Consider the following 14491-nt stretch of genomic DNA (forward strand, 5'->3'; position numbering starts at 1 on the left):
CAGCTGGAACATCTAGTGGAAATCGCTCAGTTCTTCCTCCAGAATCCTCCTCTCTCCAGCCTCATTTCCCCCCCCTATCTCCCACACCCTCCCTTTCTCTCTCAATTCAATGAGCCCTGTTGACAAGAGAAGTCACTGTCTTACATGCTAACAAAGCAACTAAACAGATTATAATAGATTGACAACAACCCATCCCTAGTCTATCCCCCAGCTCTGAGGAGGCAGTTGGTCAGTGGTTGTTGAAGTTAACTCTGTCTCAATTTTTTTCAATTCAATTAAGGGATCTATTGACATGGGAAACATATGTTAACCTTGCCAAAGCAAGTGAAGTAGATAATAAACAAAAGTTAAATAAATGAAAATTAACAGTAAACATTACACTCTCAGAAGTTCCAAAAGAATAAAGACATTTCAAATGTCAATATGTCTATATACAGTGTCTCTCTCTCCCTCTCTCCCAGCTCTGAGGAGACAGCAACACGACAGTGGGTTGTTCAAGGCATCTCTGTACGCTGGCTATCCTTTACTGATGATCCCTGACCTGGGTAGCCTAGCCAACCTGGGACACTTGGGGAACCTTGGCAACCCCTACCTTTCTCCGGGAGTCCTCTCACCCGGCGCCAGGACGGTGAGTCAGTCACATGCACGCAGGAACATGCATCACATACGGCCACTGTTATTGTTCTTATAATTTTTGCAAGTAAGGCTGCTGTACTAACATAGCTGTCTGTGTGGTGTATGGTCTGTGTGTGGTGTATGGTCTGTGTGTGGTGTCTGGCGGTGTGTGTATCGACTGTGTGGGATGTCTGTTATAAGTGTGTTATAAGGGACAGTGAATGATGAGTTGTGTGTGTGTGCGCTCTGACTCTGAGCAGTGTGATGTATCTCATAGCGATTAATGGTGTGTTAACACACTGACACTACCGCAGCAGACAGGCCTCGACACAGCCCTGATAAACCACTGTTGCTGGAATGTGTGTGACAGAGTGAGCGAGGGGGGAGAGAGAGGCTACAGTATTTCATCACCATCCATGTGTAACTCTGCTACAGTTGTAGCTAATGTTGTTTTTTTGTTTGTTTCCTTTCTGTGTTTTGGGATTGAGGCTAGCGGTCGACCGATTATGATTTTTCAATGCCGATACCGATTATTGGAGGACCAAAGAAAGCCGATACCGATTAATCATCAGTTTTTTATATATATTTGGAATAATTACAATTACAACAATACTGAATGAACAATGAACCCTTTTATTTTAACATAATACATAACAATCTATTTAGTCTCAAATAAATAATGAAATGTTCAATTTGGTTTAAATATTGCAAAAACACAGTGTTGGAGATGAAAGTAAAAGTGCAATATGTGCCATGTAAAAAAGCTACCGTTTAAGTTCCTTGCTCAGAACATGAGAACATATGAAAGCTGGTGGTTTAATATTCCCAGTTCTTCAATATTCCCAGTTTAAGAAGTTTTAGGTTGTAGTTATAGGAATTATGACGCGTCGACTATTTATCTCTATACCATTTGTATTTCATACACATTTGACTATTGGATGTTCTTATAGGCACTTTAGTATTGCCAGCCTAATCTCAGGAGTTGATAGGCTTGAAGTCATTAACAGCGCTGTGCTTCAAGCATTGCTAAGAGCTGCTCGCAAACTCAGTAAAGTGCTGTTTTAATGAATGCTTACGAGCCTGCCGCTGCCTACCACCACTCAGTCAGACTGTTCTATCAAATATCAAATCATAGACTTAATTACAATAAACACACAGAAATACGAGCCTTTGGTTATTAATATGGTCAAATCCGGAAACTATAATTTCGCAAACAAAACGTTTATTCTTTCAGTGAAGTACGGAACCATTCTGTATTTTGTCGGAACGGGTGGCAACCCTAAGTCTAAATATTGCTGTTACATTGCACAACCTTCAATGTTATGTCATAATTATGTACAATTCTGGCAAATTAATTACGGTCTTTGTTAGGAAGAAACACAGTTTGCAACGAGCCAGACGGCCCAAACTGTTGCATATACCCTGACTCGGCTTGCACTGAACGCAAGAGAAGTGACACAATTTCCCTAGTTAATATTGCCTGCTAACATGCATTTATTTTAACTAAATATGCAGGTTTAAAAAAATATACTTCTGTGTGTTGATTTTAAGAAAGGCATTGATGTTTATGGTTAGGTGCATTTGTGCAACTTACGTGCTTTTTTCACGAATGCGCTTTTGTTAAATCATCTCCTGTTTGGCGAAGTTGAAGTAGGCTGTGATTCGATGATAAATTAACAGGCCCCCGCATTGATTATATGCAAAGCAGGACAAGCTAGTTAACCTAGTAATAACCACACATGGTTGATGATAACTAGTGAATATGTGAAGATTTTTTATATTTTTTTATACGATAAGTTTAATGCTAGCTAGCAACTTATCTTGGCTCCTTGCAGCCACAAGGTCATTTTGACGCTACACTGGTGTAAGAGGTGGTCGGCCTGCCACGCAGTTTCCTCATGGATTGCAATGTAATCGGCCATAATCGACATCCAAAAAGGCAGATTACCGATAGTTATGAAAACTTGAAATCGGGTATCTTCACTCTGAATCGTGTATGTGTAAGTAGACAAAAAGCTAACATTCCGATCTAAGTCTGATGTGGAAATGTTTCCCTTCAACACAACTGGTAGTAGTTGCTCTTTTTTTGTATACATTAACTCCACACACACACCCTGTCTGCCTGCCTTTGCATTCCCCTCCCCAGGTATTAATGGGATATTGTTGTCATTAGGAGGAGGTGGAGAAGCTGAATGGACCTAATACTGTTCTCAATAGGAGATCATCCCCACACAGTGGTTGATACTCCTTCCTCCTCCCCCAGCCTTCCTCCCCTATTAGATGGTGATAGAGATGCCCACTTCTCTGTCTGAGAGAAGATAAACATACTAATGTTAACCCCTTAAATGTAGGGATGCACCATTATGACATTTTTGACCGATACCCGATAATATTTTTTTTTGCTGCCTTTTTAGCATTCTAGTACAGTTATAGTTAAAACAAACACTGACCAAAACATTATTTTGTTGCCATTTACACATGTCCCCATTACCAGTAAAACATAATCAAAACCTATTTCTTTCACTTACTAGCTGTGCTGTTTCGTTGTTAATTTGTTCAATCGTTTCATTCTCAACCAGGATGTCATCATACATGTCAAGCAGTGAAGTTTCAGCTCTGTCTGTCCGTGGCCTCTTCTGTCAGCGGGTCTCTTCAGTGCGCACTGTCACTGTGTCCGTTTCCATCTTGTCCAGCTGTGTCACGTAAACCCTGTTTCTTGTCTGCATCGAAGTAGCGGTCCTTGTACCTAGCATCGAGCATGCTGGCAACACAGTAAAGAGGCTCGGAGAGAATGACACAAGTTACTTGTTCACAGCCTCTAGTAGAGTACTTTTGCAAGTTTTGTTGAGCAGGCGTTTCAATGCCATGACAGAGGGTGTCACATCTGCTCCAGGTGCAGTTGATGAGCTTATTTCTCCAGTCAGTTGTACAAATGGAGCTAGCTAGTGTTTTCATGTTTCCAAGTTTCTAACATGTTCTCAAATGCCATTGAAATGGCAGCAGCAGTATGAGAATCAGCACATTCTCGAGCATGCAATAAGGCTTTCCTCAGTACGAAATCCTTGTCGACCCACTGTGCTGTTAGACTCAGCATGCTCATGGGGCTGATATCGATGGTCCAAATGTCAGTTGTGAAACTAATAGCAGTGATGCCCATAGCAAGTAGCTCATGAATGTGCGTTTCAACGATACTGTGTAACTCCGGTAGGGCAACATCTGAAAAATAGTGCCTGCTTGGTAGTGTGTACCGGGGCTCGAGGTGCCCGACCAGTCGGCGAAAGCCAACACCATCCACGACAGAGAACGGTTGATTGTCAAGGGCAATGAATTCCATTATCTTGGCGTTAATGGATTTTACCTTTGAGGTGTCTCGCTGAAATGTTCTTACTCTTTCAAATGACTGCTCAACTTGAACTTGTTTAGTTGTTGGAAGTGTGCACTTAGTTTTTTTTCTGCTTTTGTTCTAGGTAGTTGCTGAACGTCTGGGGGTGATGCACTTTCAAATGAGTAATTAGGTTTGTGGTATTGAAAGATTTCACTTTCTCCCCTCAGGAAATAATAGCAGCACAAATGTTGCATATGGCCTTTTTGTTATCTTCCTTTGAAACTTCAAAGTAGATCCACACAGCAGACATTGTGGGCCAGGTTAGGAATACTGTGTTGCGCGTGTAGCATTGTATTTTTCGTGGCGTCATTACGTCATCTACCTAACGTTATATAGGTTTGCATGTCAGCTTTGACATCGGTGTTAAACTAGACATTGGTCCGATGTTGGCATTTTTGGCTAATATCGTCCGATTCTGATATCATGCATCCCTACTTAAATTTAAAGTCCCCATATTTGGGGAGCCTATTAGATTTTTAATTTTTTATTCAATTCAGTTCAATGAGAACGGTAGCCCCTAGCTGCAAAAGCAGGGTGTCTGCAGAAAGCTGAGTATCTTGGTTATTGATCTGTGCCTTAAAATATTTGGTGTGACCTCAATCTGCCTGACTAACCGGTGTCTATATGTAGCCTTGCTACTGTATATAGCCTGTCTTTTTGCTGCTGTTTTATTTCTTTACTTACCTATTGTTCACCTAATACCTTTTTTGCACTATTGGTTAGATCCTGTAAGTAAGCATTTCACTGTAAAGTCTACACCTGTTGTATTTGGCGCACGTGACAAATAAACTTTGATTTGACTTACTACAATATATGGGCATACGAATGTTTAAGGGCAGGCCAAGCCAATGACCTAATTTCAAGATAGTTGCTACCTACATTCCTGTTAGCGCTGTGGAGCATAAACGAAATAAACACAGAATACGTCGATTCACACCACTGAGAGCCGGGACTCTGCAGATCATGATGATGTCTTATTTGTCAGTCTGTGACATACTGTTATTGATCACCAGCCCCGAGAGTCAAAATGTTTATTTTACACAATGTTTTCATCAAACAGCAAACATCTTACAAGGTAAGCTTCCATTTGGTCTGTGTTTGACCTATAGCTACATGGGGGTATGAAATTAATCCTTAGGTTGGTAGGAACAAATCTAGCCTATTACCAATGTTATCTAATGATGTATGACTTAATGGCAACATCGAATGTCCACCAAGTGACTCTTTGCTCATCAAAAATATGACGTCACCTGCTTACATGCCGTAGGCATCCATTACACAGGGCCACTATGGCACCTTGACAGTCTTGTAGCCAATGGGATAAGCTTTTCAGGGATATGCCGTTGGCCTGGGTGGGACAAAGCAAGGCCTAGAACCTTTTATGCGTAATGCAAACTATTGCTACCTGGCTCAGAGACGAGACACACCGAGCACGCTACATTACATTGTAAACAGATTTCCTCTCTATAATTTCATCGCTTTAGCATAAAATATCGCTTCTCAATGAAGAAAAAAGGGGGGGGGGATTTAGAATATCGAACACGAAGCTCGAAAAAAGGCAGCTATGTATACCGATCTCGGATCAGGGGAGCGATTTGGGCGACGATTATTTCGACTCAGCCGAGGAAGATTGCTTTCTAGAAGGATTGGATCCACTTTTAGCCCTGTAAGTAAATTATTTTCATGACTTTATATCGATAATTTACGAAATGCATTTAATTTTTGATAAGTTTTCTGCTATTTGTGCTTTGGATCTGCTATTTGTGCTTTGGATTTAGTTTACATAGAAATGACTTGTTACATAGGCCTATGTTTCATATTAGTTCACTGTTCTAAGTTTCATCCTTGTAACTTTGGAGAGGCCACTAAACTCTCCTAGCCATTGTTTATTTGTGGTTCTCACTGTTTGCATTTTGTGTACTTCACACCTATGTGAGTCACTGTATAGATACAGTTTAGGCTTAGTGTGTTTACTTTACAGTAATATTTTATAAATATAGTCAACTGTAATTCTGTGTCTTCAACAATATATCCATTTATTTAATTCACAACAGAGTGGAGGAATCAGAGGATTTGGATGATGACATTTGGAAGCCATCCCTCCCCAGCAAGCGCCGCCGCCGGTCAACATCTACACCTGCTGTGTCAATCACCCCATCTGATGGTTCCACATCCACTTTAATAGACCTCTTGAAAAAGAAAATAATGTCTTGTGGCACCATTCATCCTAACAGAATTGGTTTCCCCAAGACCAAGGTAAATAACATGACAAAGACAGCAGAGAGGGGGACCATACGGTCAATCAGGACTAACAAGCTGCTTTTTGTGAAATGGAAGATCACTAGGGAAGTAACCATACTCACCACACAGCATAAGGCATTCAATAACAACCATGTCTCAAGGAGGATGAAAAAGGAAGAATATCCCAATTCCTGTTTCTGTGAAGGACTACAATGCTATCGTGGGGGGTGTCGACCTATCTGATGTTCTGATAGGCTACTACCAGGTCTTCCACAAGACCAGGAAGTGGTAGATTTTTTTTTTTTTTTTAACACTTTGTGGACATTGCTACAGTAAATAGTTTCATTCTCCACAAGCATATGGCCAAAGCAAAAGGTCAAGCTCCTCTTTCCCAGTTGGCCTTCCGAGAGCAGCTGGTGTTGGAAATAGCGGAATTGGGGGCCCAAAGCAACCTCACAACCATCACAAGACCACACACTCAAGGTAAGCGCCACTATCTAACACACATGACCAAAGGAAAATCTACAAGCATTGCACAAAACAAGGGTGGAGGGTAAAATGCCAGATCTTCTGTCCGAAATGCCAGTTTGCTTTTTGTTTCCTGGTAGAGAGGGACTGCTTCAAAGACTCACGACATGCACAAGCTACGGTGAAAGTGAAGTCTAATCATCTACACCTGGGATGTAAAACAAGCACGACTGCCATTTGTAAATAGTAAAGCTTATTTCTATTTTTGCACCTTTTTTTGTGAAGGACACGTGTGTAACCAAGTCCGTTTTTTATGTACAGTATCAGTAAAAAGTTTGGACACACCTACTCAGTCAAGGGTTTTCTTTATTTTTACAATTTTCTACGTTATAGAGTAATAGTGAAGACATCAAAATTATGGAATAACACATATAGAATCATGTATTAACCAAAAAAGTGTTAAACAAATCAAACAAATGTTATATTTGAGATTATTCAAATTAGCCACCCTTTGCCTTGATGACAGCTTTGCACACTGTTGGCATTCTCTCAACCAGCTTCACCTGGAATGCTTTTCCAACAGTCTTGAAGGAGTTCCCACATATGCTGAGCACTTGTTGGCTGCTTTTCCTTCACTCTGCCGTCCAACTCATCCCAAACCATTTCAATTAGGTTGAGGTCGGGTGATTGTGGAGGCCAGGTCATCTGATGCAGCACTCGATCACTCTCCTTCTTGGACAAATAGCCCTTACACCGCCTGGAGGTGTTTTGGGTCATTGTCCCTTTGAAACACAAATGATAGTCCCACTAAGCGCAAACCAGATTGGATGGCGTATCGCTGCAGAATGCTGTGGTAGCCATGCTGGTTAAGTGTGCCTTGAATTCTAAATAAATCACAGACAGTGGCACCATCACACCACCACCTCCATGCTTCACGGTGGGAACCACACATGCGTTGATCATCCTTTCACCTACTTTGTCTCTCACAATGACACGGCGGTTGGAAGCAAAAATCGCACATTTTTACTCATCAGACCAAAGGACAGATTTCCACTGGTCTAATGTTCATTGTTTGTGTTTCTTGGCCCAAGTAAGTCTCTTCTTTTTATTGTTGTGCTTTAGTAGTGGTTTCTTTGCAGCAATTCGACTATTTCTTAGGCTGGTAACTTTAATGAACTTATCTTCTTCAGCAGAGGTAACTCTGGGTCTTCCTTTCCTGTGGCGGTCCTCATGAGAGCCAGTTTCATCATAGCGCGCAATGGTTTTTGTGACTGCAAGTTCTTGAAATGCTCCGTGTTGACTGACCTTCATGTCTTAAAATAATGATGGACTGTCGTTTCTCTTTGCTTATTTGAGCTGTTCTTGCCATAATATGGATTTAGTCTTTTACCTAATAGGGCTATCTTCTGTATACCGCTCATACCTTGTCACAACACAACTGATTGTCTCAAATGCATTAATTTGTGGAATCTCTTTCCTTAACTTTTAATAAGGCACACCTGTTAATTGAAATGCATTCCATGTGACTACCTCATGGAGCTGGCTGAGAGAATGTCAAGTGTGCAAAGCTGTCATCAAGGCAAAGGTTGGCTACTTTGTAGAATCTCAAATATAAAATATATTTTGATTTGTTTAACACTTTTGTTTTTGTTACTACATGATTCCATATGTGTTATTTCATAGTTTTGATGTTGTCACTATTATTTTACTATGTAAAAAAATAAAGAAAATCCAGGAATGAGTAGGTGTGTCCAAAGTTTTGACTGGAACTTGTGTATCTGTTGCTTTTATATTGTTTTTGTAAACAGTTCATTTGTATGTGGGACCAATACATTGGATATGCCTAGGCTAAACTTTCAGGCACTTTGGAAGGTTAAAAAACACTTGGATATGCCCTGTATGTCCCCCGACACTACCACAGTGTTTGAGAGATGTTGGTGTTGTAGAGATTTTGTTTTTATAGTGAACAATAACTTTTAGGCACATCCACAGTGCAATTACCACATTCGGACACTTTGGAGAGGTTGAAAGGACACTTGAATGTACTCTGGATAACCCATAACACCACCACAATGTTTAAGTGAGGTTGATATGGTAGAAATTGTGTTTTTACGCTGAACAAATAGCATTTAGGGATTGCAAATATGTAATGGCACTGGAATTGTCTTATTTACAGACAAATCAAATCAAACTTTATTTGTCACATGCGCCGACTACAACAAGTGTAGACTTTACCGTGAAATGCTTACTTACAAGCCCTTAACCAACAGTGCAGTTCAAGAAGAAAATACCAATATATGCCACTTTGGAGAGGTTTAGGGACACTTCGAAAACGTCCTGTGACCACACCTAACACCATCTGTCCATTTTTAGTTTAGGTCTATCAATCCAGTTTTTTTTCCTGATTGTTCACATGTTGTGGAAGCCATCTAATGTGTTTACAGCTCTGGGAATCAATTCACCAATAGATTGTCATTGAAAGATGACTTTCAAAATAAAAAAAATAAACGGTTATTTTGTGTGTGCGTGATCTTGTGTATTCTGAACTATGTAACTCCTATCTTCTGATCTTCCTATCTTATTTCCTCATCTCACAGATGTCTTCTTTCCAAATATACCAAGTTTTGGCATGTCAGAATCATGCAATTACACATGAATAGCAGTAACTTTTGGGTATATCTATTTAGGCGGAAATCAACATTTTGTCATTACATTTAAATGGTTAACTGTAGAATAGCCAGAAATGGCACCGACAGATAGTGCAGCCGTGCTTCGTGCTTCTAGCTCCTAGGCAACTTTACAATATTTTGTTTTTGTACAGTCATGGCCAAAAGTTGAGTGACACAAATATTAATTTCCACGAAGTTTGCTGCTTCAGTGTCTTTAGATATTCTTGTCAGATGTTGCTATGGAATACTGAAGTGTAATTACAAGTGTTTCATAAGTGTCAAAGGCTTTTATTGACAATTACATGAAGTTGATGCAAAGAGTCAATATTTGCAGTGTTGACCCTTCTTTTTCAAGACTTCTGCAATCCGCCCTGGCATGCTGTCAATTAACTTCTGGGCCACATCCTGACTGATGGCAGCCCATTTTGCATAATCAATTCTTGGAGTTTGTCAGAATTTGTGGGTTTTTGTTTGTCCACCCGCCTCTTGAGGATTGACCACAAGTTCTCAATGGGATTAAGGTCTGGGGAGTTTCCTGGCCATGGACCCAAAATATTGATGTTTTGTTCCCCGAGCCACTTAGTTATCACTTTTGCCTAATTGCAAGGTGCTCCATCCTGCTGGAAAAGGCATTGTTCGTCACCAAACTTTTGCTGGATGGTTGGGAGAAGTTGCTCTCCCAACCATCCAGGATGTGTTGGTACCGTTCTTTATTCATGGCTGTGTTCTTAGGCAAAATTGTGAGTGAGCACACTCCCTTGGCTGAGAAGCAACCCCACACAGGAATGGTCTCAGGATGCTTTACTGTTGGCATGACACAGGACTGATGGTAGCGCTCACCTTCTCCGGACAAGCTTTTTTCTGGATGCCCAAAACAATCAGAAAGGGGATTCATCAGAGAAAATGACTTTACCCCAGTCCTCAGCAGTCCAATCCCTGTACCTTTTGCAGAATATCAGTCTGTCCCTGATGTTTTTCTTGTAGAGAAGTGGCTTCTTTGCTGCCCTTCTTGACACCAGGCCATCCTCCAAAATTCTTCGCCTCACTGTGCGTGCTAATGTACTCACACCTGCCTGCTGCCATTCCTGAGCATGCTCCGTACTGGTGTTGCCCCGATTCCGCAGCTGAATCAACTTTAGGAGATGGTCCTGGCGCTTGCTGGACTTTCTTGGGCGCCCTGAAGCCTTCTTCACAACAATTGAACCACTCTCCTTGAAGTTGTTGATGATCCGATAAATGGTTGATTTAGGTGCAATCTTACTGGCAGCAATATCCTTGCCTGTGAAGTCCTTTTTTTGCAAAACAATGATGACGGCACGTGTTTCCTGGCAGGTAACCATGGTTGACAGAGGAAGAACAATGATTCCAAGCACCACCCTCCTTTTGAAGCTTCCAGTCTGTTTTTCGAACTCAATCAGCATGACAGAGTGATCTCCAGCCTTGTCCTTGTCAACACTCACCTGTGTTAATAAGAGAATCACTGACATGATGTCAGCTGGTCCTTTTGTGGCAGGGCTGAAATGCAGTGGAAATGTTTTTTGGCGGTTTCAGTTTATTTGCATGGCAAAGAGGGACTTTGCAATATATTGCATTTCATCTGATCACTCTTCATAACATTCTGGAGTATATGCAAATTGCCATCATACAAACTGAGGCAGCAGACTTTGTGAAAATTAATATTTGTGTCACTCAACTTTTGGCCACGACTGTATGTGTTATTTCTTAGATTATTAGGCCAGATTTTTTTTGTGTTATTACGTACAGCCGGGAATAACTTTTGGATATCAGAGCGGCGGTAACTCACCAGCATTATGACCAGGAATACGACTTTCTCGAATTGGATCCTTTGTTCGTACCCCCCAAGGCAGTTTAACTTCTTTGGGATAGGGGGGCGCTATTTTCACTTTGTAAAAAATCGTTCCCAAATTAAACTGCCTCGTACTCAATTCTTGCTCGTACAATATGCATATTATTATTACTATTGGATAGAAAACACTCAAGTTTCTAAAACCGTTTGAATTATATCTGTGAGTAAAACCGAACTCATTGTGCAGCAAACTTCCTGTTAGGAAGTGAAAAATCTGAAATCGAGGCTCTGTTCCAGGGCCTTCCTATTCATTTGCTTGAAATCTATGGATATACATGCACTTCATACGCCTTCCACTAGATGTCAAGAGGCAGTGAGAGGTGGAATGGGGTGTCTAGCTTGATCTGAGGTCGAACAAGAGCTCTTGGAATGACGTGACCACTATTTCCTTTGTTCAGCAAGGCGCGGGAAGGAACCCTGGATTGCCTTCTGAAAAGCTTTCGTTATAGACGGCTAATATCTCCGGCTTTGATTTTATTTGATACATGTGATAATATCATCGTAAAGTATGTTTTTTTCAATATAGTTTTATCAGATTATTGAAAGTTTATCGGGAGTTTTGGCTTTTTCCGTTCTCTGCGTTTGGTGAAGATGGACAGCTTCGCGCCACTTGGCTAGCTTTGGTTGCTAATTCGACAGGAGAAAAGGACATTCTAAAACCAAACAACGATTGTTCTGGACAAAGGACCCCTTGTACAAGATTCTGATGGAAGCTCAGCAAAAGTAGGAACCATTTATGATGTTATTTCGTATTTCTGTGGAAAATGTTTAGTACTATTTTCCGCCCTCATTGCAGGCGCTGTCTCGCTATAACGTAAGCTGTATGTCGTACTAAAGTTATTTTTAGAATTCTAACACGGCGATTGCATTAAGAACTAGTGTATCTTTCATTTGCTGTACAACATGTATTTTTTAGTAAAGTTTATGATGAGTTCTTTGGTCAGATTAGGTGAGTGTCAGAAATATATCCGGAGATTCTGGGAAAAGTTGCTACGTTTTCACAATGTATAACCACGGATTTCAGCTCTAAATATGCACATTTTCGAACAAAACATAAGTGTATTGTATAACCTGATGTTATAGGACTGTCATCTGATGAAGTTTGTCAAGGTTAGTGAAAAATTATATATCTTTTTCTGTTTTTTTGCGATCGCTAACTTTTGCTGCTGATAAATGGGTTGTGTTTTTGGCTATTGTGGTAAGCTAATATAATGCTATATTGTGTTTTCGCTGTAAAACACTTAAAAAATCTGAAATATTGGCTGGATTCACAAGATGTTTATCTTTCATTTGCTGTACACCATGTATTTTTCATAAATGTTTTATGATGAGTATTTAGGTATTTCACGTTGGTCTCTGTAATTGTTCTAGCTGCTTTGGTGATATTTGTGATTGCAGCTACAATGTAAAACTATGATTTATACCTGAAATATGCACATTTTTCGAACAAAACATAGATTTATTGTATAACATGTTTTAAGACTGTCATCAGATGAAGTTGTTTCTTGGTTAGTGACTAATTCTATCTCTATTTGGGGGTTTTGTGCAAGCTACCTGTGCTGTGAAAGAAATGTCTGTGCTTTTTTGTATTTGGTGGTGAGCTAACATAAATATACGTGGTGTTTTCGCTGTAAAACATTAAAAAAATCGGACATGTTGGCTGGATTCACAAGATGTTTATCTTTCATTTGCTGTATTGGACTTGTTAATGTGTGAAAGTTAAATATTTCAAAAAAATATTTTTTGAATTTCGCGCGCTGCCTTTTCAGTGGAATGTGTGGGGGGGTTAGACAGGTTAACCGATTCCAGAGGCTGATCCAAAACATCGCCAGAGGAGAAGAGGTGTTCGGAGTGGACTTATCTGGAAGGATTTCCTTCCAATGACACATCAGGAATTGTAACACACTCTGTTTCACGGAAACATTGCTCTCTCGGGATGTACTGTCTGAGTCCGTATAGGTGGGTTCTCAGTTCATCGCGCATACAGGAATAAATATCTCTCTGGGAAGGAGGGCGGGGGTGTATGTTTCATGATCAACTACTCATGGTGTGATTGTGATAACATACAGGAACTCAAGTACTTTTGTTCACCCGACCTACAATATCTCGCAATCAAATACCGACCGTGTTACCTCCGAAGAGAGAATTATCTTCGGTTATAGTCACAGCCGTGTATATTCCCCCCTCAAGCCGATACCACGACAGCCCTCAAAGACCTTCACTGGACTTTATGCAAGCTGGAAACCACATATCCTGAGGCCGTATTTATTTTTGTTGTGGATTTTAACAAAGACATTTTGAGGAAACCGCTGCCGAAGTTCTATCAACACATTGACTGTAGTACTCGAGCTGCTGAAACACTCGACCACTGCAACTCCAACTTCCGAGATGCCTACATAGCCCACCCCTGCCCTCCCTTCGGCAAATCTGATCACAACTCCATTTTGCTCCTCCCTTCCTATAGGCAGAAACTCAAACAGGAAGTACCCGTGCTAGCGACTATTCAAGGCTGGGCTGACCAATCGGAATCCACACTTCAAGATTGTTTCGATCATGTTGACTGGGATATGTTCCGTGTACCCTCTGAGAATAACATTGATGGATACACTGATACAGTGACTGAGTTTCTCATGAAGTGTATAGGAGATGTTGTACCCACTCTGACTATTTAAACCTACCCTAACCAGAAACCGTGGATAGATGGAAGCATTTGTGCAAAACTGAATGCGTGAACCACTGCATTTACTCATGTCAAGGTGACTGGGAATATGGCCAAATACAAACAGTGTAGTTATTCCCTCCGTAAGGCAATCAAACAGGCAAAACGTCAGTATAGAGACAGTGGAGTCGCAATTCAACACAAGACGTATTTGGCAGGGTCTACAGACAATCACGGACAACAAAGGGGAAACCAGCCTAGTCACGGACACCGACGTCTTGCGGACAAGCTAAACGCCTTCGCCTGCATTGAGGACAGCACAGTGCCACAAAAGCGGCCCGCTACCAAGGAATGTGGGCTCTCCTTCTCTGTGGCCAACGTAAGACATTTTAAGCTTGTTAACCCTCGCAAGGCTGCTGGCCCAGACGGCATCCCTAGCCGCATCAGAGCATGCGCAGACCAGCTGGCTGGTGTGTTTACGGACATATTCAATCTCTCCCTATCCCAGTCTGCTGTCCCCACATGCTTCAAGATGGCCACCATTGTTCCTGTACCCAAGAAAGCAAAGGTAACGACTAAATGACTAT

At 41.0% G+C, this 14491-nt stretch overlaps 1 protein-coding gene across 3 annotated transcripts in view; it reads left to right on the top strand.

Annotated features, from left to right (window-relative positions):
- Positions 1–14491, top strand: part of LOC120026317 (transcription factor 7-like 1-B) — a 29793-nt gene that overhangs the window by 1584 nt on the left and 13718 nt on the right. For all 3 annotated transcript variants that reach the window (XM_038971151.1, XM_038971150.1, XM_038971153.1), the window contains exon 3: positions 462–628. In XM_038971151.1, coding sequence (XP_038827079.1) covers positions 462–628 — 167 coding nt within the window. The remainder of the gene's footprint in view (positions 1–461; positions 629–14491) is intronic.

The sequence above is a fragment of the Salvelinus namaycush genome, chromosome 31, assembly GCF_016432855.1.
Source record: "Salvelinus namaycush isolate Seneca chromosome 31, SaNama_1.0, whole genome shotgun sequence".
NCBI lineage: Eukaryota > Metazoa > Chordata > Actinopteri > Salmoniformes > Salmonidae > Salvelinus > Salvelinus namaycush.